Below are 26,236 nucleotides of genomic sequence, written 5' to 3'. Positions count from 1 at the left end.
TCTCTGTATGTTATTATGGGTCTCTGTAGAATCCTGACAGGACGGAATCTCAGTATGTTAGTATGGGTCTCTGTAGAATCCTGACAGGACGGAATCTCTGTATGTTATTTTGGGTCTCTGTAGAATCCTGACAGGACGGAATCTCTGTATGTTATTTTGGGTCTCTGTAGAATCCTGACAGGACGGAATCTCTGTATGTTATTTTGGGTCTCTGTAGAATCATGACAGGGACGGAATCTCTGTATGTTATTCTGTAGTTACTGTTTGTATAACAAATCGTCACATTTAAAGGTGATACTCACTTGACAATGTATCGTTTGTGACAATCTTTTGATTAGACATGCTCCCTGAGGTTTGCTGCTACCCTGTATACGACACCTTAATTGGTACGGTACCGGTTCAAAATCTGTTATTGAATAATTACATGAGTATTTCACGGTCCAGTTATCACGCATCCAAAGTTTGCTTATTGATCAAATTATGGTATAAATGGAACGTCCCTTCATATATTTTAACTTTTGTTTGGATGCTTTTTCATTTTCCTAACTTCCTTTCTAAATTTCTACACACAATTGACCCTAACTTTGTTCGAACTACAAGTATACACCCCTCCCTCACAAAAGCTACTGCCGTTTTGACATCAGGATTGTATATGTGGTGAGACAACTTCTCGATGTCAGGTTTGCAGCCATAAATACTATAATAATTCTTGTTAGGAGCAAACCGTCATCATTAAGACGTATTACTTCTGAAAAGAATTCATATATATCGCTGATACACGCTCGTAAGTAGACAAGATGCGTGCTTTGCCCTAAGAATCGAAGCTTCAGTTTTATCCCTAAGCTATTTACGCGTAAGGCTGTCGTGAGAATAATGTCGTCTTTGTTGAAATACTGTCTTTAGTGTTCTATCTGATGGAAAGCTGAATTGGAAACTATTGCTCTTGAAGGATTTAAATATGTTTACTAGATTCGTAATCACACAACCTACGTTTCAGAGAGATCGTACCGTTCGGAACTCCTCGGAAGTATATGAATATCGAGTGAAATCATTTCCCTCAAAATATGTAAAATATACAACATACTCATAGAAGGGAAATCATAACCCCCAAAACATGTAAAACATGTGTATAAATCTATAGAGGGGTTTTTAATTCCTACCAAAATATATGAATTATATGTACACATTTATAGAAGAGGGACAAATGAATGGTCTCCCGCATTTTCACTGTGAGTTCAGAACTAGATAAAGTTAAACCCAAAATAGATATAGCGTTAATACTTGGGACAAATATTCAAACCGAGAAAGGAAGTTAGCAAAATCAACATGATAATAATTGACTCCATGTTTTTGTCATTTATGCTGTACCATTTGAACTAACATGATGCGCTTTTGCATACAATGACGTCACTAAGTTGCATCTTCCAAAGTTAATTCATTGATCAAACGCAACAAGGAGGTTGAGAACACCATTCCACGACATACCTCCAAGTCAATAAAACCATTTGTATGCAAACTGTCTTTATTCCCAATCCGATTCATTGCTCTCATGATGCCGATGATTGCCGATGATTGCCGAAGACACCCGAGGGATTGGATTTGATCGGATTGTTGGAGAATCATATCTTTTATTGATAGTGGGCCCACTTCAGATGAGATCCATTGTGGTGTGTGAAGTGAGTTTGCTAGACAGGGGGAGATCAATAAAGATAGTTCTATCTGTTATACGGCACAGCTTGTCACTGTCGTAACAGCTCGCAGGGACTCTCGGGTAATCAAGTCTGTCAGGTCGTTATCTTTTCTTAGAAATACAAAATTCAAACCCATTGATGCCGAATTCCCATTTCCGATGAAAAATTAGACGCGTGAATCAATCACTATGTTTGGACAACAGAAATATTTCTCTTGTTAATACACTTGTAAGATAGAGGAAGAGATGTTCAAACTTGTCATCTTAATATCAATACAGACTGTCAGTCTTGTTGTCTTCCTTTACTGACAAAACAGAAAGAACATGCAGTGCATAGCAAGATCATATCGCAACGTGGAGTGAGACTCATACAATCACAGTAAGATCATACCACAAGGCGGAGTGAGACTCATACAATCACAACAAGATCATACCACAACGTGGAGTGAGACTCATACAATCACAACAAGATCATACCACAAGGCGGAGTGAGACTCATACAGTAACAACAAGATCATACCACAACGTGGAGTGAGACTCATACAATCACAACAAGATCATACCACAACGTGGAGTGAGACTCATACAATCACAACAAGATCATACCACAAGGTGGAGTGAGACTCATACAATCACAACAAGATCATACCACAACGTGGAGTGAGACTCATACAATCACAACAAGATCATACCACAAGGTGGAGTGAGACTCATACAGTAACAACAAGATCATACCACAACGGGGAGTGAGACTCATACAATCACAACAAGATCATACCACAACATGGAGTGAGACTCATACAATCACAACAAGATCATACCACAACATGGAGTGAGACTCATACAATCACAACAAGATCATACCACAACGTGGAGTGAGACTCATACAATCACAACAAGATCATACCACAACGTCGAGTGAGACTTATACAGTCACAACAAGATCATACCACAAGGCGGAGTGAGACTCATACAATCACAACAAGATCATACCACAACGTGGAGTGAGACTCATACAATCACAACAAGATCATACCACAACGTGGAGTGAGACTCATACAATCACAACAAGATCATACCACAACGTGGAGTGAGACTCATACAATCACAACAAGATCATACCACAACGTGGAGTGAGACTCATACAATCACAACAAGATCATACCACAAGGCGGAGTGAGACTCATACAATCACAACAAGATCATACCACAACGTGGAGTGAGACTCATACAATCACAACAAGATCATACCACAAGGCGGAGTGAGACTCATACAATCACAACAAGATCATACCACAAGGCGGAGTGAGACTCATACAATCACAACAAGATCATACCACAACGTGGAGTGAGACTCATACAATCACAACAAGATCATACCACAACGTGGAGTGAGACTCATACAATCACAACAAGATCATACCACAAGGCGGAGTGAGACTCATACAATCAAAACCAGATCATACCACAAGGCGGAGTGAGATTCATACAGTAACAACAAGATGTATCGCAAAGCTACATGTACAATGTTACAGTAACAAATGTGTTTGTTAAGGAAATTCATTCAGATCTCCCCGGCATTGAAATGATAGTAACAACGAATTTACTGGAACAGCCTTACATCACAAATAATCCTTACGACGGTTGCATAAGAGGCGGAGAAACTTCCAAATTCACACTCATCCAAACGTTTCTGGTAGAGACTTGAGGCGGAATCCAAACAAATGTCAAAACAGTTCCTTCCAGAGAAATGGTTTCCCGTGTGTTGGTATTGATCAACAGCTTGTTAATAAATGAAAACAAACATTCGTCTTTGTTATCTTAATAAAGCCATCTTCAGATGAGGGAACCATTAACAATACTACCTAGGTTTAATTCGTGAACATAAACCATTAAATATTTAAATGTTCAGCAACTGGTAGTCAATATGTTGAGGAATATTTTATGAAAAGTCGACAAAAGTAAAGTTCACAGAAATAAAATGAAATCGATTTTATATGCAGTATCTAATTATTCGCTAGCATACGTTTTATTTGTAAGACAGATAAAACGTTGGAAATAAATGATGATTAGAGTATAAATATTTGGATGATAATATTGTTATAGAATATGACTTGTATTTGATTTTGAATTGAACCTTATGTATACATTCAAGGCCACGCAACATTGGTATATATATATATATCTACCGTTACTGGGTATCGGGGGACTCTCTACTGTATAAAGGTCGGGCAATGAGAAATACGATACGTCTGTTACACGTGACGTTTGGTAAAATCTACCATCATTAATAGTTTTGTGTTAAAATTCGTACAAAGTTACACGTGACGTTTAACATCATTAATTGTTTTTGTGTTAAAATTCGTACAATGTAACACGTGACGTTTACATCATTAATTGTTTGTGTGTCAAAATTCGTACAATGCTACACGTGACGTTTAACACCATTAATTGTTTGTGTGTTAAAATTCGTACAATGTAACACCTGACGTTTACATCATTAACTGTTTTTGTGTTAAAATTCGTACAATGTTAAACGTGACGTTTACATCATTAATTGTTTTTGTTTTAAAACTCGTACAATGTTACACGTGACGTTTAACATCATTAATTGTTTGTGTGTTAAAATTCGTACAATGTTACACGTGACGTTTAACATCATTAATTGTTTGTGTGTTAAAATTCGTACAATGTAACACGTGACGTTTACATCATTAATTGTTTTTGTGTTAAAATTCGTACAATGTAACACGTGACGTTTAACACCATTAATTGTTTGTGTGTTAAAATTCGTACAATGTAACACGTGACGTTTACATCATTAATTGTTTGTGTGTTAAAATTCGTACAATGTTACACGTGACGTTTAACATCATTAATTGTTTTGTTTTAAAACTCGTACAATGTTACACGTGACGTTTAACATCATTAATTGTTTTTGTGTTAAAACTCGTACAATGTTACACATCATTAATTGTTTGTGTGTTAAAATTCGTACAATGTTACACGTGACGTTTAACATCATTAATTGTTTGTGTGTTAAAATTCGTACAATGTTAAGAATGTCACGCTATAAACAAATCCTTTAATCATATTTCAGGGAAACAAAATTTTGAAAGTAGAATTTATGTGTCGTTAAACATCTTGCAGGAAATGTTTATGTGAAATGAATGACGGGTTTAATTTAAATGGATGCCCTGACCTTTCCTCTAAGTTGTTACTCGGGGCGATGACTTTCAGCTAGCGATTGTCTTCTGTTTCTCTGTGCGAGCTTGGTACCTTTCTGGTGTTCTGGCTGGAAATAGAACCTAGATAGTCGATTGTCTGTTGGGAATACTAGAGAAAAGTTGTATTGAATGACAGGCAGTTAGCGTTATCTAAGGTTTTTATTGTTGTCGGGGCTCGCCTAATTCTCTTAAGACACAGATAGCGTTTTCTTAGCTGACCTGTCATTGAACATATGGTATACGTCATTGAGTCTATCTGCTGAGTAAGCAGATTTGTCTTGTGTAGATCACGTGCATTCCTAGCCATTTGACCATTGTTGTGGGAGAATTGTTACATTACCATCCTGGTGGTTCGGTTTAAAAAATGAAGTAACATGACGAGGTTCATATTACTTCATTTAAACTGATATTAACCGACAATAATCTTACCTTATAGTGCAGTGATTAAGATACATGTAAATTGGGGCCATTCTTTTAAATATCGGGGTAATATATCTATTGATGATCCCAATTTCTGATTTCGATAAACAGCGAGACGACTAAATTTCGTAGCTCATAAACAAAGAGCATTTAACTAAAAGGTCGGGTTGAAAATTCGTCAGTTTCCTGACAATTAATTGTGATCATTAATTACTTTTCGATAGATGATGAGCCACTGAGGGAAATAAACATGTGGGAAAAATGCAAGTTTTCATGACTAATACCATAACAAGTGAAATGTCTGCAACTCTATCAGACACATGTTGTTTTGATTTTTCCCCCGAAATCAAGCTCTTCGTTTTGTGCCGTTTGACATTTGTTTATATACATGTATACATAATTTATAGGATTGTAATGGGGTAGCCGCGACTTTTCTATCAGAACAGTTCTAAACCTAAATCTGATTAACATCCCTAGATCAATAAAGTGTGCTTTTTCTAGGAGAGTTAGCAACCTTAGCAATTTCCAGACGATCTCGAATTTTATTTATTTACACCCTCAGACATTTGGAATCTGTATGAAAGCAGATCGGCAATATCGTCAACAGGCAAGCCAAAAATGTGAGAGCGTCAACAAGTAGTCTGGCCTCGTTAATACATAGCCCCAAACTACATGTATGAATCCATGTAACGGACGTCAGGTAGCGACAATTAATCTGGATATGGAAATTGATAACGGATATTTATTATAATGAGCGTTCTTGTTTATCAGTATTCTGTTAGAGTACATTTTTAGGGTGCCCAAATTTTAACACAAACTCAACAGTTTACATGATAATGGTCGACAAGCGCACTGATGAGATAGAGAAAAAAGTATTAACCTGATGTATTTTACTACTGCGAAACAAGTAATACCAACGTATACTTATCACTCTCGTCGGTCCGGATGGCGTGACTTACTGTGGGAGGAGTCCAGAGTACCCGGGGGAAACCCACGTGGTCGGGCATGTGACCCCCATATCTGTTCAGGTCCGATCGGGGAATTGAACCCCGGCCATCGATAGGTTAAAGGCAAGCATGTTACCACTGTGCCACCCTACTGCCCTTTGTAGAGTTGAGTTGGCGCTTTAAGATTATATGTTTGCAGGAAACAGTATATTAACGATACAATTAGCACAAAGATAATTTAGCTGAGTATTGTAAGAGCGAATGTCATTCTATATCAATACCACTAACGTTATGTGACGTCTACAGGAAGTTAAACACATTTGTATTTGTCAAGCGAGAGTGACTTGGGAATATTCTACATGACATTTGTTTTGTTGCGGGTTTAAAGTCTCGATTTAGGTTAGTAACATTCGTCCGGGTCGACTGTTAGATGTTGTCAGTTGGTTATCCCCTCCTCCTTTCTCACCACGGGCCTGGGACCGGCTACGGCGGGGTTGTCTGCATGACATGTAATGTTTGTGGTGTATTTATTGTAGTGGTTATCATAAATGCAACATAATCGAGAATATTACTCTGTGGGAAACTGGCAGATACTCAGAAACAGTCAGATATTGGCTTCTGTATATTACGTTAACTGTTGCTCATTTACAAAATAAACATCCTATATGGGCACTGGTCAAGAGTTCATCATGTCAGAGATATATATGTCTCTGATCATGTATGTTATTAAGCGTGTACGAATTGGTCACGTGACTAGCGCAATAGCTAGTCGAATCGACCTAACAGTTATATTGACATCTCGTCCAATGCAAACACCTAAATATACATGTACTTGAACAATGCGCAACCAAATTGACTTGTCATCTCGGCCCTAGTATTCAATTTCCAAACCTTTGTTTGATAACAGTGACAGCAGACATGTGTCCAGGGATTGTTCCCTTTGCCATATCGCTGGTTGTGCTATATCATCCTGTGTACCGTGGGTTACTAGAGAGGCTAATCAGTTCTCTAAATCACTGCCAGGATAATGGATAAACCAGATTAGCGTTGGCTGGATTAGCGTGGTTAGGTTGACACAATTAGGTTCAGGAAGGGTGTAAAGTTATCAGGTTTCGCAATATTGATTCTATAACCATCAAAGGACACTAATTCAATGGTAATAGAGCCCCAAGTACTTTACCACAGTTACAATATTGATGTTTTGTTTGTCAGTAATGAATGTCATCGAGTCAGAAACATATCATCGAGTTTTCTTTTTATCGAAGATTTAATTATCAAATCGCCTGATGTAGCCTTCATGTTAGTATGGATGAAACTTCGGTCACTATCTGTGAACATTGACTATCGCTGAAACATTCTTTAGAAAAAAATAATAATAAAGAAAAAAAACAACTCAAAAAACAATACTACAAACAAAAAAAACAAAAAACAAAACAAGAAAACCACCATCATACTTATGTTTGTTGTTTTACATGCCACCGACCACGGAGATCTTAACAAGGAATCTGATAAAACAGTCTTTATGCATCTTCGGTCCTGTCACAGACAACACAAAGAATGTATAGATTGAAAATGGCCACCATATATGGCATATGGTGACATTTAATATCAATTCTAAACATATTACAAATTAACAATACAAAATTAACATAGCATAACACAATAATTAAAAACCGTCCAAAAATAAACATCTAAAAATGACAATGGTAGTCAATTACAACAAAAGCCTGTGTGGGGGTTGCCAAACTCCGCCGCCTTAAAAAACAGGCATGTGAAACATCATCCAATATAGTAAACATAAAATAAGAAGATAAAAGAATCAGGGGAGGAAGTGGGTGGGTTAAGTGTGAAGGCCAAAGGAACTCAGGAAATTAGTAGAATATTTCAAATTACAAAACTTTGTTGACAATTTTTTAATGGCGCGCGTCGAAAGCTGCTACCCATAATTCCTAGCTGCTTGACAGGGGCAGATAAGTATGTATGGAAATATAAGTTATAAAGGGGAATAACTCGTGTATAATTTGTAGCAAAATAATATGAAAATTTGGAAATGTGCAGGCCTCACGATGCATAAATTAAGCTAAGTGCTTAGCTGCCCTTTATGCATCTTCGGTCCTGTCACAGACAACACAAAGAATGTATAGATTGAAAATGGCCACCATATATGGCATATGGTGACATTTAATATCAATTCTAAACATATTACAAATTAACAATACAAAATTAACATAGCATAACACAATAATTAAAAACCGTCCAAAAATAAACATCTAAAAATGACAATGGTAGTCAATTACAACAAAAGCCTGTGTGGGGGTTGCCAAACTCCGCCACAAAACCAGCCTGTGAAACACTGCTGGTTTCCCCACAATGGCTATATTTATTGTTATGCCTATACAGATAATGGTAAAACAGAGAGAGCAGAATGCTCGCCTTAAGCTAAACACACAGAGATATAAGATTGCCAAATAAAACAAAATTTCCAAAACAAAGAACAAAATCACACAGCGAAGAAACATCTCTCAACAGAATGGTGATATATTATCGTAGATATCATAATGTAAGTAAAAACAGCGGTAAATGTTGGTGATATCCTGATAAACTACATCATAAACATTTGATAGATAAACTACATCATAAACATTTAATAGATAAACTATATCATAAACATTTAATAGATAAACTGTATCATAAACATTTAATAGATAAACTACATCATAAACATTTAATAGATAAACTACATCATAAACATTTAATAGATAAACTACATCATAAACATTTAATAGATAAACTATATCATAAACATTTAATAGATAAACTACATCATAAACATTTAATAGATAAACTACATCATAAACATTTAATAGATAAACTGTATCATAAACATTTAATAGATAAACTACATCATAAACATTTAATAGATAAACTGTATCATAAACATTTAATAGATAAACTACATCATAAACATTTAATAGATAAACTACATCATAAACATTTAATAGATAAACTATATCATAAACATTTAATAGATAAACTACATCATAAACATTTAATAGATAAACTATATCATAAACATTTAATAGATAAAAAAATTCAAGTTTCAAGTTTTTTATTCACCAAATTCTATAGAAAGTTTGATCTCTTACTAACCAACTCCGATCCGTATTCTTTTGTATGGCACAAGCTGTAACATTATCGGCAACTCTCGGCTGTGATAAGAAGTAATAACAAGATTTTTGTAAGACCGCGGGGGAATGTTCCTCGCGGTACATCCCTTTACGAACGCTCGACATTGATTAACTTTCTGTAGAACAGGAGTTTCACATTCAGTTCGAAAAACACTTGATGGCTCATGAAGTCAGGATAACATATTGATCAATTCGGAAAGCCTGGTAATATAATTCATCGCGAACTGATATACCCCTAACCACCTGCAGGTTGTACAAAATGTACGTGCGAGATTTGTATGAACAGTTAAAATCTTACACGAAAGTCGATAAGAATTTTAAAATGGTTTAATTATCTGAGTCAAGAGCCCTTGTCTCCGATTTTGAGTATCACCTGCCTTTCTAAATATTTCCATTTCAAACAATGTTCTAAATAAGAAATATTTCGTTTTGTTGTTCAAAATCATCAGTCTGCTTTCTCAATAATAGACGGGCTGTGAAGACGAGCTGTGATTTGATCGGGGAATGTTGTATCGGCGTCACATAGTAGAGATACATGTAATGTAACGTTCTCAAAGTTTAGTATTTCCTCAGAATATTTGTCACGTGATCTAACATACGAAATGCATGTACGTCCAGGTCAACTTAAATGTTTCCAATAGAAGACGATTCATATAATGGACAAACCTAGATTAAATCAGCGTCATCTGTTTACCGTTAACTTGTCAACATAAACCATTTAATGATTCCACCAGATTAAAATTAAACGGATTCATCAAAATATTATATATTGTCAAAATTGGAATGCTTAATACGAAAAAATAAACACAAACAAACTGGCATCAACAGTCCGTGAGAGCTCAAGCGGTCGTGTTTAATCCATTAGAACAAAGAGTCCGACGAAAGCAGGAAATCCTACAGTGGTCTCTGGAGACAGTCACGGTAGTGGAAAGGATCCAAGATGGCGGAACTTAATGGCTAAATAATGACTGATTACGGGCCGATGAATTATTTATTGTATTACGTTAGTACCTCGATTATTCTCTAACTGCCAGACTAATCCCTAGTCTCGGGGATTATTCATTATAGTACTGGAGATCGATTTCGTTCCGTGATCTCTCTGACATCGTGGTGATGGCCATACTACAATGTACATGTATGTACCTCTCGGCCTTTCTTGATAGCCAGGAAATGTATTCTTTTCATTTTAAAAAATTGTACAAACATTGATAAAGAAGATATTTAATTTTACGATGGAAGTATAAAACTGTTTCTATATACCGTGTAAAACGACAAATAACATTGTGTGTTCGTTAAATAACAACGGCGTGATCCAATATCGACTCTGTACCAAACTGATCCTCGAATGATATATTACTGACGTAGATAATGACATTACAGATATTTATCAATTTTCGAGACATTCCGTCCCTCATTAAAAACAGAAAGTACATGTGTCATCCGTACTGAATCTCAAGACAACTTCTCATTCACTTTTATCTTCGGCAGGTCACAAACTCATCAGAAAAAGCGGAAGCTGTCCGTTTTCAAGAGACGTGGATTGACGAGGACGAAGGTGACGACAGAAAACCAGGTTTTTATTCACTTTATATTCCGTGACAGTTAAATACACTCTAATACAGAGAAAACTTTGATTTATCTATTAATGGTATCTACGACCAAAGATGGATTTAAGATTTATAAGAAATCTAATTGTTATGGTACCATTGTCTCTGGCGTAATTGTTGTCTAGACAAGGAGTTCTATATCAGGAAACTGCTGTATCAGTTCTCACTGTTCCCGGTACAACCCTGTAATAACCTCGGCATAATCCGGAAAATGAATCCCGGACATCTTGTGGTATTTTAGAATTATCCATTAATTCCCACATAAAGAACCAAGAATTCCCAAGCAATTCCAATTACCTTGTCAAAATACAATTCTCCGCTCATGTACATCACCAAGTACTGGCATCCCATACTCCAAGATAGATGAATAATTGAGGAGAAAATCATGTTTGGTCGTATTATCGTACAGAGAGATATATGTCGTCTGCCGAGACACGGATGTGGGGCAGATATGGACTTGGTGGCCAAGTGTTTGTGATCAGCTGGCTTCCAATACAGGGTTGGTCGCCTTGGACTAAAATCTAGCACAACTGGAAGCGCTCTGTAGCCTCTTCATTCATTCCCCGTAGAAGTGACATTTCCATGTCAGCTCGGATTAATACCATTCCTTTCCACTACTTACATGTACGAACTTATCCTCGCGTATCAATGTACAGCAGGACAAATGTCTGTAGTTTTTATTTTGAGATTTTCCTTTGTAATGTCAAATTATTATTATTTTTTTTTTTTTACTTTCAAAATAATTTTGAGGTAAATATTGAAGTCTGAACTGAAGCTGCGCACTCACAAGGTAGAATTGTGATTAAAACTTCCGATTACTACAGTTCGTAATTACCCGTACTTAAACTTTCCGATGGGAAAGTAATACAGGAAGGAAAGTTTCGTTAGTAAGATTTCCCTTGAATTCTGTCATCCTTTCCTCTGGAAATCTTAAATACATTAATGAAACTGGGGCCAGGTTCCTTGATTTATAGAATGGCGCAATTGTGTTTTGATGAGTCTGGATTAGTCTTATACAACAAATCCATCCCGGTGTGTTCGAATACAATCTCCTTTCCTTATTAATTATTAAAAATCTTTTCGTTTTTCGCGAAAATCATGGCAATGTGATTACAATGAGAAGATTGTAAGACGCGATAGGTAGCCCTAATGGATTACATCATGCGAGATGGACTTCTGATGACTCAGCCAAAACTATCTATAATGCTTCCCTCGTTTATACCAACAACAGAGGGTTTTGTGGATCAAATTAATGTGCTATCTTGATTATTTGTTATAAAAATCAGTAATGAGAGTTGTTCATGATAAATGCTCAATAATATGATCTAACCGTATTAGGTTTAAACGAAACAAAACTGAAAACAAATCAAGGATGCTACAGAGATGTAATAGGAATATTTAAATGATTCTTTGTTACTCTTAACATGTCGTTGTTTACCTCAATATGCTGTTGTTTACCTTAATATGGTAGTGGTTACCTTAATATGCTATTGTGAAAATTAATATGTTGTTGTTTCCCTTACTATTTTTATGCTGTTGTTTGCCTTAATATACTGTTATTTACCTTGATATGCTGTTGCTTACCGTTATATGCTGTTGTTTTCCTTAATATTTTTATGCTATTGTTTACCGTTATATGCTGTTGTTTACCTTAATATACTGTTGTTTACCTTGATATGCTGTTGTTTACCGTTATATGCTGTTGTTTATCTTAATATTTTTATGCTGTTGTTTGCCTTAATAGGCGGTTGTTTACCTTTTACATTTAACCATTGGAAACAGGTGCCGGTAAATTAGCATCTACTCAGGTGACGAACGATGGCGCATGCGCCTCAGAAGATGTACACAATGATCACGAGGACAGCGATACACATGGAGGATGGGCGTTCCTTAGCCGACTAATGGCTGTTAGAAGCGCATTAATGGTACATGTTTATCAAATAATGAAAATACTTTTATACTTTTTTGTTCTCTTTCATTATTACAATGAAACATAAACGATTTATATGTTAGTATAGCTGCTCTTTACATGGTAAATATATTAACGATTTTCGCTTTTGGATTTGATGAGAATCGGATCTGTTCCGCCATAGGTATCAGTAGGGCGAACCGTAGGTCATAGGTATCCGTGTGGTTGGTGTTTATGTACAGCTATTACAAAATATGTAATTTTATGATATGTGACGAACATATTTTCTGTCGATTTTGAAATTGTAGAGCGAGGAGGGAAACAATGCGATATTTAGGGGAAATTATTGCTGAAAACTTAAATGCCTCCAGTATCAAAACCTGACAGGAAAATAGCTTCTATAAATATCTTCAAACTTGTGTCGTTTTTTTTATTCAGAGAGCCACCACGAGACGTTCTAGCCAGTCGTCAGACGGGGGAAATGAGGAAAGAAAGAGCATTGCAGATTTCTTTCGAAAGCGGAAAAGTTCAGGTGCGAATTTCCACCAACAACATCAATATACTAATTACCAGTGTAGTAGTATTGTTGAGTGTTGACCTACACATAAAACTGTTATTACTATGTTTTGATTGTAAGATAAGACTAGTGTAGAGCCACATTTGGGACAAATATTTCTATATTAATTCTTCGTGAAGAGACAATAGTCATCTTGGTGTAAAAATTCTGTTTTTTTTTTCTGAATTCTTGGTAAACGGGCATTCCTGGTACACTGACATTCTTGGTAAACTGACATTCTTGGTACACAGACATTCCTGGTACACGGACATTCCTGGTACACGGACATTCTTGGTACACGGACATTCCTGGTACACGGACATTCTTGGTACACGGGCATTCCTGGTACACGGACATTCCTGGTACACGGGCATTCCTGGTACACGGACATTCTTGGTACACGGACATTCCTGGTACACGGACATTCTTGGTACACGGACATTCTTGGTACACGGACATTCCTGGTACACGGACATTCTTGGTACACAGATATTCCTGGTACACGGACATTCTTGGTACACGGACATTCTTGGTACACGGGCATTCCTGGTACACGGGCATTCCTGGTACACGGACATTCTTGGTACACAGACATTCTTGGTTCACAGACATTCTTGGTACACAGACATTCCTGGTACACGGATATTCTAGGTACACGGACATTCTTGGTACACGGACATTCCTGGTACACGGACATTCTTGGTACACGGACATTCCTGGTACACGGACATTCTTGGTACACGGACATTCTTGGTACACGGACATTCCTGGTACACGGACATTCTTGGTACACGGACATTCTTGGTACACGGACATTCTTGGTACACAGACATTCCTGGTACACTGACATTCCTGGTACACGGACATTCCTGGTACACGGATATCACTGGTACACTGACATTCTTGGTACACTGACATTCTTGGTACACGGACATTCCTGGTACACGGACATTCCTGGTACACGGACATTCCTGGTACACGGGCATTCCTGGTACACGGACATTCTTGGTACACAGACATTCCTGGTACACTGACATTCCTGGTACACTGACATTCTTGGTACACTCACATTCTTGGTACACAGACATTCCTGGTACACGGACATTCTTGGTACACGGACATTCTTGGAAAACGGACATTCCTGGTACACGGACATTCTTGGTACACAGACATTCCTGGTACACTGACATTCTTGGTAAACTGACATTCTTGGTACACGGACGGGTTTTCTTGGTACACGGACATTTTTGGTACACGGACATTCTTGGAAAACGGACATTCCTGGTACACGGACATTCTTGGTACACAGACATTCCTGGTACACTGACATTCTTGGTAAACTGACATTCTTGGTACACAGACATTCCTGGTACACGGACATTCTTGGTACACGGACATTCTTGGTACACGGACATTCCTGGTACACGGACATTTTTGGTACACGGATATTCCTGGTACACGGACATTCTTGGTACACGGACATTCCTGGTACACGGACATTCTTGGTACACGGATACTCCTGGTACACGGACATTCTTGGTTCACGGACATTCCTGGTACACGGACATTCTTGGTTCACGTACATTTTTGATACGTAGACATTCTTGGTACACGGACATTCTTGGTACACGGGCATTCCTGGTACACGGACATTCTTGGTACACGGATATTCCTGGTACATGGATATTCCTGGTACACGGACATTCTTGGTACACGGGCATTCTTGGTACACGGATATTCCTGGTACACGGATATTACTGGTACACGGACATTCTTGGTACACGGACATTCTTGGTACACGGGCATTCTTGGTACACGGATATTCCTGGTACACGGACATTCCTGGTACACGGATATTCCTGGTACACGGATATTACTGGTACACGGACATTCTTGGTACACGGACATTCTTGGTACACGGACGGGTTTTCTTGGTACACGGACATTCTTGGTACACGGACATTCTTGGTACACGGATACTCCTGGTACACGGACATTCTTGGTTCACGGACATTCCTGGTACACGGACATTCCTGGTACATGGACATTTTTGATACGTAGACATTCCTGGTACACGGATATTCCTGGTACACGGACATTCCTGGTACACGGATATTACTGGTACACGGATATTACTGGTACACGGACATTCTTGGTACACGGACGGGTTTTCTTGGTACACGGACATTCTTGGTACACGGACATTCTTGGTACACGGATATTCCTGGTACACGGACATTCCTGGTACACGGATATTCCTGGTACACGGATATTCCTGGTACACGGACATTCCTGGTACACGGATATTCCTGGTACACGGATATTACTGGTACACGGACATTCTTGGTACACGGACGGGTTTTCTTGGTACACGGACATTCCTGGTACACGGACATTCTTGGTTCACGTACATTTTTGATACGTAGACATTCTTGGTACATGGACATTTTTGATACGTAGCCATTCCTGGTACACGGATATTCCTGGTACACGGACATTCCTGGTACACGGACATTCCTGGTACACGGACATTCCTGGTACACGGACATTTCTGGTACACGGACATTCTTGGTACACGGACATTCTTGGTACACGGACATTCTTGGTACACGGGTATTCCTGGTACACGGACATTCCAGGTACACGGATATTCTTGGTACACGGACATTCCTGGTACACGGACATTCCTGGTACACGGACATTCCTGGTACACGGACATTCTTGGTACACGGACATTCCTGGTACACGGACATTCTTGGTACACGGACATTCTTGGTACACGGACATTCCTGGTACACGGACATTCTTGGTACACGGACATTCTTGGTACACGGACATTCTTGGTACATGGACATTCTTGGTACACAGACATTCCTGGTACACGGACATTCCTGGTACACGGACATTCCTGGCACACGGACATTCTTGGTACACGGATATTCCTGGTACACGGACATTCCTGGTACACGGACATTCTTGGTACACGGACATTCCTGGTACACAGACATTCTTGGTACTCGGACATTCCAGGTACACGGACATTCCTGGTACACAGACATTCTTGGAACACGGACATTCCTGGTACACGGACATTCCTGGTACACGGACATTCCTGGTACACGGGCATTCTTGGTACACGGACATTCCTGGTACACGGACATTCTTGGTACACGGATATTCATGTTAATTATATTATCGTATGACTATGCCGTACCTGATACCTTATCTAACCAAACCCCTTATATAAGGTAGACGTGTTGGTTATGTCTCAGGGAGACGTGAAATATACATTTGTAAATGTTAGTCTCTCGAGCAGAGACCTATATACTAGGGATTCGCAACAACCGCTTTTCTCGCATAGTCACGACCTCACCTATTGTTCTCATAACCGGAGGTATATTTAGCACGAGATCTAGCGAGACCAAGCGCTGCGGCTGCGCAATAGGTGGATATCGGAGTTGTTTATATTAGTGACATGTGCTGTGCCAAGAGATGGCGACGACTGTCTGTGCACATGTGTCACCGCGTTTGGCTGAGATAACTTCACACTGGCGATAGTTATACCTATGCACTGTAATGTATATCGGAAGATGTGAACAACGATATTTAAGTAGTGTCTAACCGAAAAAAGCACCATTTTCCCGTTAAAGATTCATATAGAAACACATGGAAAATGTCGTCCGATTTTCTGCCATTAGACGATGATCTAAATTTAGATGTTATAGAGAAATATACTGACGACGATTCTTATATTTTCAATAGTGATACTGACTTCAGTCAGTGCTTCCCTAATTATACCGGACTCTTACAAGGGGAAATATAATCACCTGTGTTATTTTCTTTGTATCTAAATACACTTTATTAATGACAACTGTCCAAGTATTGAATTACAGATGCTTAATCTTTTCTTGCTAATGTATACATACCGACGACATGGCTTTATTTGTTAACTGCCCAGAAGATTTACAAATTATGTTTGGATATATTTGTTAACTGCCCAGAAGATTTACAAATTATGTTGGATTCTGTATATGCATATACCATAAAATGGAATCTGGAGGTCAATGTTGATATAACTAAAATCATGGTGTTTAGAAATTGTGGACGAATAAAAAATAATGAGCCATGGAAATATAATAATGAATAATAATGACAATATAGAAATTGTTGACAGTTTTAAATTATTGGGTATGCTGTTCAACTACAATGGGAAGTTTTACAAAACACAAAAACATTTTGCAGAACAAGGCAGAAAAGCTTTATTTTCTCTGACAACTTCTCTTAGAAATCATTGCTTGAATGTAGAAACTTATTGTTTTATTTTTGATTCGTATGTAAATAGTATTTTACGTTATGCATCGGAAATATGGGGATGAATATGGGGATTTCATAAAGCACCAGATGTTGAAAGCGTACCTTAGAAATTCTGTAAAAAAAAATACTTAACTTAATAAGGTGCCTAAATCAACTTGCAATGACTGTTTACTGTGAATTGGGTAGATTATAACTATTATGAGAAAATTAAGAGTGTTCAAATATTGGTGAAACAGTCGGATAATCTGGTAATGAAAACATGTCTTGATGAAATGGTAAATGAGAATGACGTGTGGATATGTGACATTAAGAATGAATTAGCCACTTTAGGTATTGAGTACATGTTTTATTCTAATTCACCAGTAGACTATGTTTTTAAAAGCATTGAGCAGAGATTGACCGATGTTACAAAACAAAACATGTTAACAGATATCTAGTTCTTCGAAAGGTAGATTATATATCGATATCTGATAGATAGCCACTGTGTACAGTTTTAAACCTATAGAAACTAAATATAAATGTATGTGGAGCATCCTCACACAAATTAGATATAGAAATAGGTAGACATAATAATATTACCCAAAGAAATAGAACCTGTAACAATTGTGATTTGGGTGACATCGAGGGCGAGTTTCATTTTTTTATATGTCCATTATATACAGGTCTGAGGGTAAAATGTATAAAACAATATTACTACAAAAGACATTCTGTTTTTAAATTAATCCAACTATTATCTGTTAATAATGTTAGAGAGTTGTCAAATTTAGGTTACATGTAATATCTATATTTGGCTTGCAAAAGACAAAATTTATTAGTGTAGATAATTTTATATTGAACAGTTTTCATGTACTATCTTATATACCTATAGGCCTTATAGAGCTCATCTGCACCCACCACTAGACCAGTGATTCGTTGATTTATTTCACCAGCAGTTTTACAGTATAAAAACCAGCATTAAAACTATGCCTTTTATCTTTTTTTTAGAGATACAACTGTATTTCTTGTTTATTAGACAAATGCTATAGCAAAAGTCTTAAGTAAAATGAAAAAAAAACAAAAAACCCACTGTCATGTTTGATGATTGATAATATTTTATTATTTAGTATTGAAAACTTTGATAGTACTTGGGTCATGTACCAATGGTAGATCTTTTCTTCTTTGGCATTCTGAAAAAAAATCAAGTTTAATAAGTATTGATACATTATGGTATAGAATAGGCAGAGAAGCTTCTATAAGATTTAAATTTGAAACTTTGGGGTGTGTATATATATCGGTCATAATAGGGAAAAAAATATATAACATTTTGATTTTATTAATTTCCCACACAATACAATAAAATATATACCACAGTATTTAATGTTTTGCTATGTGCAAAAGATATCATAGCTATTATATTCCAACACACTCATTCCTCGATCAATCCCTGCAATTCTGTATCAAATATCTGTTTTGAAACACTAAATAATTTACAAAAAGTATAATACTTAATTTAATTTACATTAGACTGATTTATGTTTTTTTTCAATTAGTTTCAATTAATGCATTTCTTTCAATAATGGCTTTATTATTCATGAGATCAATGTTAACAGAAGTCATGGTTATACTATATAAAATTCTACAGATTATAGCTATCAAATAACTAATCTAATCATAAATATGATATTAAAGTTGAATTGAATATAATTAATGGATAGTTTAAATTATATACACCTTCCAGTTAAAAATAAAATAGACGATAGTATACCAGCCATCTTTTTCCCTTGTTTTTTTTTACCAATTTTCACTGGGCAATAACTAAATATTCACAATGAATTACACAACAAATTTGACTAAACGCGATACAGTAACTATCGAGCAAGAATTATTTGAAAAACATTTTGAAATTGGTCAATAAATAAAAAAGGAGTTAAACTGAAACCATGTAGCACTGTCCTTAACACCAGCCATTCACAGTATAACCATAATTTGTTTTGTTTACTTATTTTCACTGGGCAATTACTAAATATTCACAATGAATTACCCAACAAATTTGACTAAACGCGATAGAGTAACTATCGAGCAAGAATTATTTGAAAACCATTTTGAAATTGGTCAATAAATAAAAAAGAAGTTAAACTGAAACCATGTAGCACTGTCCTTAACACCAGACATAAGCGGCCCGACATAAGCTAACCAGCGCGGTAATCGCCGTGAAAAGAAGTTGAACGGTCACGTGTGCAGTCTTCCGAACATAAAGTACGACGGAATACGTTTGAAACACCAGTTTACATAGAAAAAATTGCACTTACGTTTGATTCCCGTGATTTGTTATCGGACAATAGTCTTCTATGAGCTGTCATAAAGCTGACCGTGTTTCAGGCGTACTTTCAATATGGCGTCTAAACAGTAGGAGCAGCAATGGACTCTGGGATAAATGACCCGAACTTCCGCTCGGCGGTGACGTTTGGTAAGCCAATGAGCTTGTTGCGAATCCCTAGTATATAGGTCTCTGTCTCGAGTATATGATAAACATATCAACCGTCCGTGATCACCGCACTTCATTGCTGTGCCGGCCCCTGTTTTAATTTCAGTGTGATCCATTTTAAATTCACAGATGTTAGATGAAGACAACAAAGACTATATATGTATATTTACATTCCTAATGTGGTTTGCTGATATGAACATACCAAATGAAAACAAGAAACATATGACCACGAATACACTATGAAAACCGTATGAAAACATTGTTTCTCGTGCTGATTTTCCACACATAACATCAGAAAAATATAAATACGATTGAAAAATAGTCCTCGTTTCATTTCCGTAAATTATGTTTTCTTTGTAATCTATTTACATACATTAAATCTAATTTAACCCAAATTATTGTATTCGATATTATTTCATGTCTCTTTGTTTTAAATAATAAGCAAAATATAAATAAATAAACTACTGCGAACTGCGGAGCGGAAGGACACGGTAAACGATGGTGCATAGGCGGGATCTCCCGGCTGTTCTAATAATTTGGCGTTTCGTCATTAACATGACAAATTTTTCTTTTTAATAAAATTTCTCGTTTCCTCGATATAATTTTTTTTAAATCAAGGTTATGTAAATATATGAATTGAATAGATTTTTTTAAATTTTCATTGCGGCTATGAAAACCAGTAGCTAGCTACATATCCTCCGAGGCGCGCTACCGCGCGCCACGGGAAATGTAGCTACATAATGTAGCTACTGGTATTCATAGCCGCAATGAAAATTTAAAAAATCTATTCAATCCATATATAATAATCAATGGTAACATTTTATAAACGTTTTATCCGGAGACCTTACCTCACCGACAGTATAGGTTCGTGCTGTCTTTACATCAGATAGTATCTCTTCCTAGTGTTCATGCCGGCATCGCCAGATATGATTTCTGTTTATCCTGTAATTACAGAACAATCCTCTCTCTGATCAGCAAAGCTATTTAATTATTTAAGTAATTCTCTCTGGCAAAACTTTAATGAAGATTGAAAAGTACATGTGGCTGTTTTGTTTAATTGAAATCAATTGGAAACAGCATCTGATTATCCACAGTTATAAAGCCACAAGAGGCGTCAAATTTCTCTAATCAAATAGAAAGTACATCTGACCGACAGCACAACTGGGCCATGGTCTCGATAATGGTACGGTATAACTGATGGTATGGTATAACTGATGGAATGATATAACTGATGGTATGGTATAACTGATGGTATAGTATAACTGATGGTATGGTATAACTGATGGTATGGTATAACTGTTGGTATGGTATAACTAATGGTATGGTATAACTGATGGTATGGTATAACTGATGGTATGGTATAATTGCTGGTATGGTATAACTGATGGTATGGTATAACTGTTGGTATGTTATAACTGATGGTATGGTATAACTGATGGTATGGTATAACTGCTGATATGGTATAACTGATGGTATAGTATAACTGTTGGTATGGTATAACTGATGGTATGGTATAATATACAATTATGGCCCTCTGTGGAGGGATATATCCAGAATTATGTCCCTGGGAAGGGTTATCTTCCATGGGCGTAGCCCGAGGGAAAATAACTCTTCCCAGGGACATAATTCTGGATATATCCCGACACAGAGGGTCATAATAGTTTTATTACACCGAAAAAGAGCATATTTTATGTAAATATATGAATTGAATAGATTTTTTTAAATTTTCATTGCGGCTATGAAAACCAGTAGCTAGCTACATATCCTCCGAGGCGCGCTACCGCGCGCCACGGGAAATGTAGCTACATAATGTAGCTACTGGTATTCATAGCCGCAATGAAAATTTAAAAAATCTATTCAATCTATATATAATAATCAATGGTAACATTTTATAAACGTTTTATCCGGAGACCTTACCTCACCGACAGTATAGGTTCGTGCTGTCTTTACATCAGATAGTATCTCTTCCTAGTGTTCATGCCGGCATCGCCAGATATGATTTCTGTTTATCCTGTAATTACAGAACAATCCTCTCTCTGATCAGCAAAGCTATTTAATTATTTAAGTAATTCTCTCTGGCAAAACTTTAATGAAGATTGAAAAGTACATGTGGCTGTTTTGTTTAATTGAAATCAATTGGAAACAGCATCTGATTATCCACAGTTATAAAGCCACAAGAGGCGTCAAATTTCTCTAATCAAATAGAAAGTACATCTGACCGACAGCACAACAGAACTCGTTCCATACATGTCAGAATCCTTTTAACACCAAGTATATTTGTAATGTATAGAAACATGTCAAATCGATAGAGAAATGGCTTCCGAGTGCGATTCTTATGGTGTTCCGTTAGGGCCAAACTTTCAATATCGCTCCTTCGTTCCTTCGATCTAAACGCAAAGAAGCGACAGAGCGAAAACACGATGCCGAAGGAGCGATGTTTTCGCTTCTTCGCTCCTTCGCCATTTTGTTTTCGCTCCTTCGCTCCTTCGCGTTTAGGTCGAAAGGAGCGATTTTGGAAATTTGGCCATAACGGAACACCATAGATTCTTCACCGTAATTGTAGACTTCATTTTTAATCTTCCGTCCTCAGATAATACCTTCACGGTGGAGGAGAAAGAAAACGAAGCGGCATGTGCAAAACCACATCACGTGACCTCATCTCCTAAGAAACAGAAGACCCGCCTGATGTCGGACGATTCTGGAATTGCGGTCGACATACCGAGGAGAGATTCTGAAATTAGAAACCAACGGTTGGCTAGATTCCGGAATTCGATTCGTAATTTTATATCCTGTACGACGACCGGTGACAACGCCCCTGCCGTGGAATCGACGGAGCCTTCTGATTTTGAAAAACAGTGAAATTTGAATTTTAGATTCCCGAAATATCCCTATTTTGTGTAATTTATTCATACGAGCCAAATATATGTTTTATCCTTATACAACAAAATGCTTTCTCTTATTTTTGAAACTGCTGAGATAAAAATACATATCGTACTGTGAATTTAAATATGTATAACGCATTTTGGCCATTTTCAAAACATAATGTTCGGATCCATTACCTTATTCTCTATGTCAATCTTTAATGACATGAATGTTTATCAATATTGTAAAATTCGTTAGAACTGATAGGCGCCAGTGTTGATATTTGTTTTTATTTCGTAGCAATTTTTTGGGATAATAAAATAAATTGATTTATATATTTGACTTTTGACCTAAATACATTTACATGCGTTTGAGTGTGACAATTTGCATTTGGATATAATACCTTGATTTTTGAGACTTGAGTAAGAGTTTAAACGTCCACCACGGCAATTTTAAGGTTAGGTTATATGTACACTCCAAGCCAGTGATTTCTCGGTGACCAGTAATTGTGATATCATATTTTACTAGTTTATATACAACTTTTGTTTTGTATTTAGAAAAAAACTATAACTATATAGGTATGTTAAAGATATACATTATGTTAATTTTTATACGTTGTTCGCCACATATTTATGTAAATTATTTCCGATATTTTACTTAAGAAGACATTCCCCATCTATGTTAAATTTATTGTTGTAACCAAGGATACTAAAACAAATTTATTGTTGTAACCAAGGATACTAAAACAAATTTATTGTTGTAACCAAGGATACTAAAACAAATTTATTGTTGTAACCAAGGATACTCAAACAAATTTATTTACTACAAAGAATAAACATTTTACGTCTCATAATGTCTTCTTTTTTATAGAAATTACCAAAGTAAACTCATATCTGAATAAGTTCATTTTGTTTTTCGTCTTGTTCAGATAGACGTAATGTACATTGCATATGTACACCACAAATAGCGATTGTTATATCACCAGAAAACGTCATAATTCGAGTGGAGGGAAAATATACCAAGGCAGATAATCCGGAGGTAAAAACAAAATATTGAATTTAAACTTTGATATCGGTACAAAAGACAACAACAGGAGCTAAAGAAATACGAAAACAAAAGAAATGAAAACAAAAGGAACCAGAGACAATACAGAAATTATTACAGAACTGAAGGAAGTGTATTAGACTCACATTGGAATGTTTTCTTGCATGTCAAAATATTTAATCTGGCGGCCACTACTTATCTTTGTTTATGTGCCAACAGCCAATTGACCAGCGACTGCTGTACACTCCATTATACGAGAACACGTCAGCTTACATTGTCAATGTATCAAATTGATTTATTATGTGGCGGCCGCAAGATTGAATATCTTCGCATGCAAGAAAAACATTTCAATTTGAGCCTAATACGCTTCCGTCAAAAATCCTTAATAAGATTCTTTATTATCAATGTTATGATAGAGAATATACATCAGAAAAGGAACTTTGATCAACTGGGCCATGGTCTCGATAATGGTACGGTATAACTGATGGTATGGTATAACTGATGGAATGATATAACTGATGGTATGGTATAACTGATGGTATAGTATAACTGATGGTATGGTATAACTGATGGTATGGTATAACTGTTGGTATGGTATAACTAATGGTATGGTATAACTGATGGTATGGTATAACTGATGGTATGGTATAATTGCTGGTATGGTATAACTGATGGTATGGTATAACTGTTGGTATGTTATAACTGATGGTATGGTATAACTGATGGTATGGTATAACTGCTGATATGGTATAACTGATGGTATAGTATAACTGTTGGTATGGTATAACTGATGGTATGGTATAATATACAATTATGGCCCTCTGTGGAGGGATATATCCAGAATTATGTCCCTGGGAAGGGTTATCTTCCATGGGCGTAGCCCGAGGGAAAATAACTCTTCCCAGGGACATAATTCTGGATATATCCCGACACAGAGGGTCATAATAGTTTTATTACACCGAAAAAGAGCATATTTTGTGGCCTTTTTGGTGTTTAAAGCATCCTTGCTGTCCAATATCGCTGTTATTTCTACTTCTGTTGATCGGCCTAATCATGATGACACTGCCATTTCAAAAGCCTGTGTTGTTGTTTGTGTTTCTGGAACCAGACGACAACAAACGCAAAAGAGTTCCACTGCCCGACTTCCGATGCAGGCGCGTTCGATGACGAAGGGTTATTCATCGGGCGGAGGGGTTATACACCGGGGTATAATACTCTGCTGTCATGGTTACATGGTTATTCGACGGGTTATACCCCGGCGACGGCATTTGTCGGGGGATATTCGATTTATAAAATGTCAGGTGATATGTTTTCGTCCAATGAAAAGAATTCTAACAAAAGTGAGGTATAAAAACTGATGGTATGGTATAACTGATGGTATGGTATAACTGATGGTATGGTATAACTGATGGTATAGTATAACTGATGGTATGGTATAACTGATGGTATGGTATAACTGATGGTATGGTATAACTGATGGTATGGTATAACTGATGGTATGGTATAACTGATGGTATGGTATAACTGATGGTATGATATAACTGATGGTATGGTATAACTAATGGTATGGTATAACTGATGGTATGGTATAACTGATGGTATGGTATAACTGATGGTACATTATAACTAATGGTATAGTATCCCTATTATATTATTATTATATCATTGTACTATTATTATATACATGTATGCCTTTAGTGCCGTCATTAGAATGGATTACCATCACCCTGGCCTTTATAATCTTCCACATCAGCCGCCCGGATCGCCATCTCGTTTTAGTTTAAGGTTATTCCAGTGCTGAAGACGACTTTTGACATTATACAGCACTTACGTAAAGAACCAGCGATGATATTATTTGTGTTGGAGCTCGGCGGTGTAATAACGACGGCGACAACCAATATGAAGGGAACATTATCTCCACGAGTGAAACAATTACACTTCCAATATTGTCTCAGTAGGGTAGATTTAGTTTAAACTGTGTTTTATTTGTCAATTTCCATGTAACAAT

At 36.8% G+C, this 26,236-nt stretch overlaps 1 protein-coding gene and 1 long non-coding RNA gene across 2 annotated transcripts in view; one reads left to right on the top strand and one right to left on the bottom strand.

Moving 5' to 3' along the window:
* Positions 1-24,034, top strand: part of LOC117335142 — a 42,018-nt gene extending 17,984 nt beyond the window's left edge. The window contains exons 2-5 of the mRNA XM_033895083.1: positions 10,961-11,045; positions 12,862-13,004; positions 13,427-13,520; positions 22,913-24,034. Coding sequence (XP_033750974.1) covers positions 10,961-11,045; positions 12,862-13,004; positions 13,427-13,520; positions 22,913-23,181 — 591 coding nt within the window. The 3' untranslated portion in view covers positions 23,182-24,034. The remainder of the gene's footprint in view (positions 1-10,960; positions 11,046-12,861; positions 13,005-13,426; positions 13,521-22,912) is intronic.
* LOC117335143 lies at positions 18,930-20,341 on the bottom strand. The gene is made up of 2 exons (XR_004534296.1): positions 20,147-20,341; positions 18,930-19,024 (listed from the first exon to the last, which is right to left on the bottom strand). It is a non-coding gene; the product is annotated as an uncharacterized LOC117335143 (long non-coding RNA).
* Positions 24,035-26,236: the final 2,202 nt, after the last annotated feature.

This window comes from Pecten maximus, chromosome 9 (genome assembly GCF_902652985.1).
Source record: "Pecten maximus chromosome 9, xPecMax1.1, whole genome shotgun sequence".
Taxonomy (NCBI): domain Eukaryota; kingdom Metazoa; phylum Mollusca; class Bivalvia; order Pectinida; family Pectinidae; genus Pecten; species Pecten maximus.
Note: the sequence above shows the minus strand (reverse complement) of the source record. Positions and strands in the feature narration are given on the sequence as shown.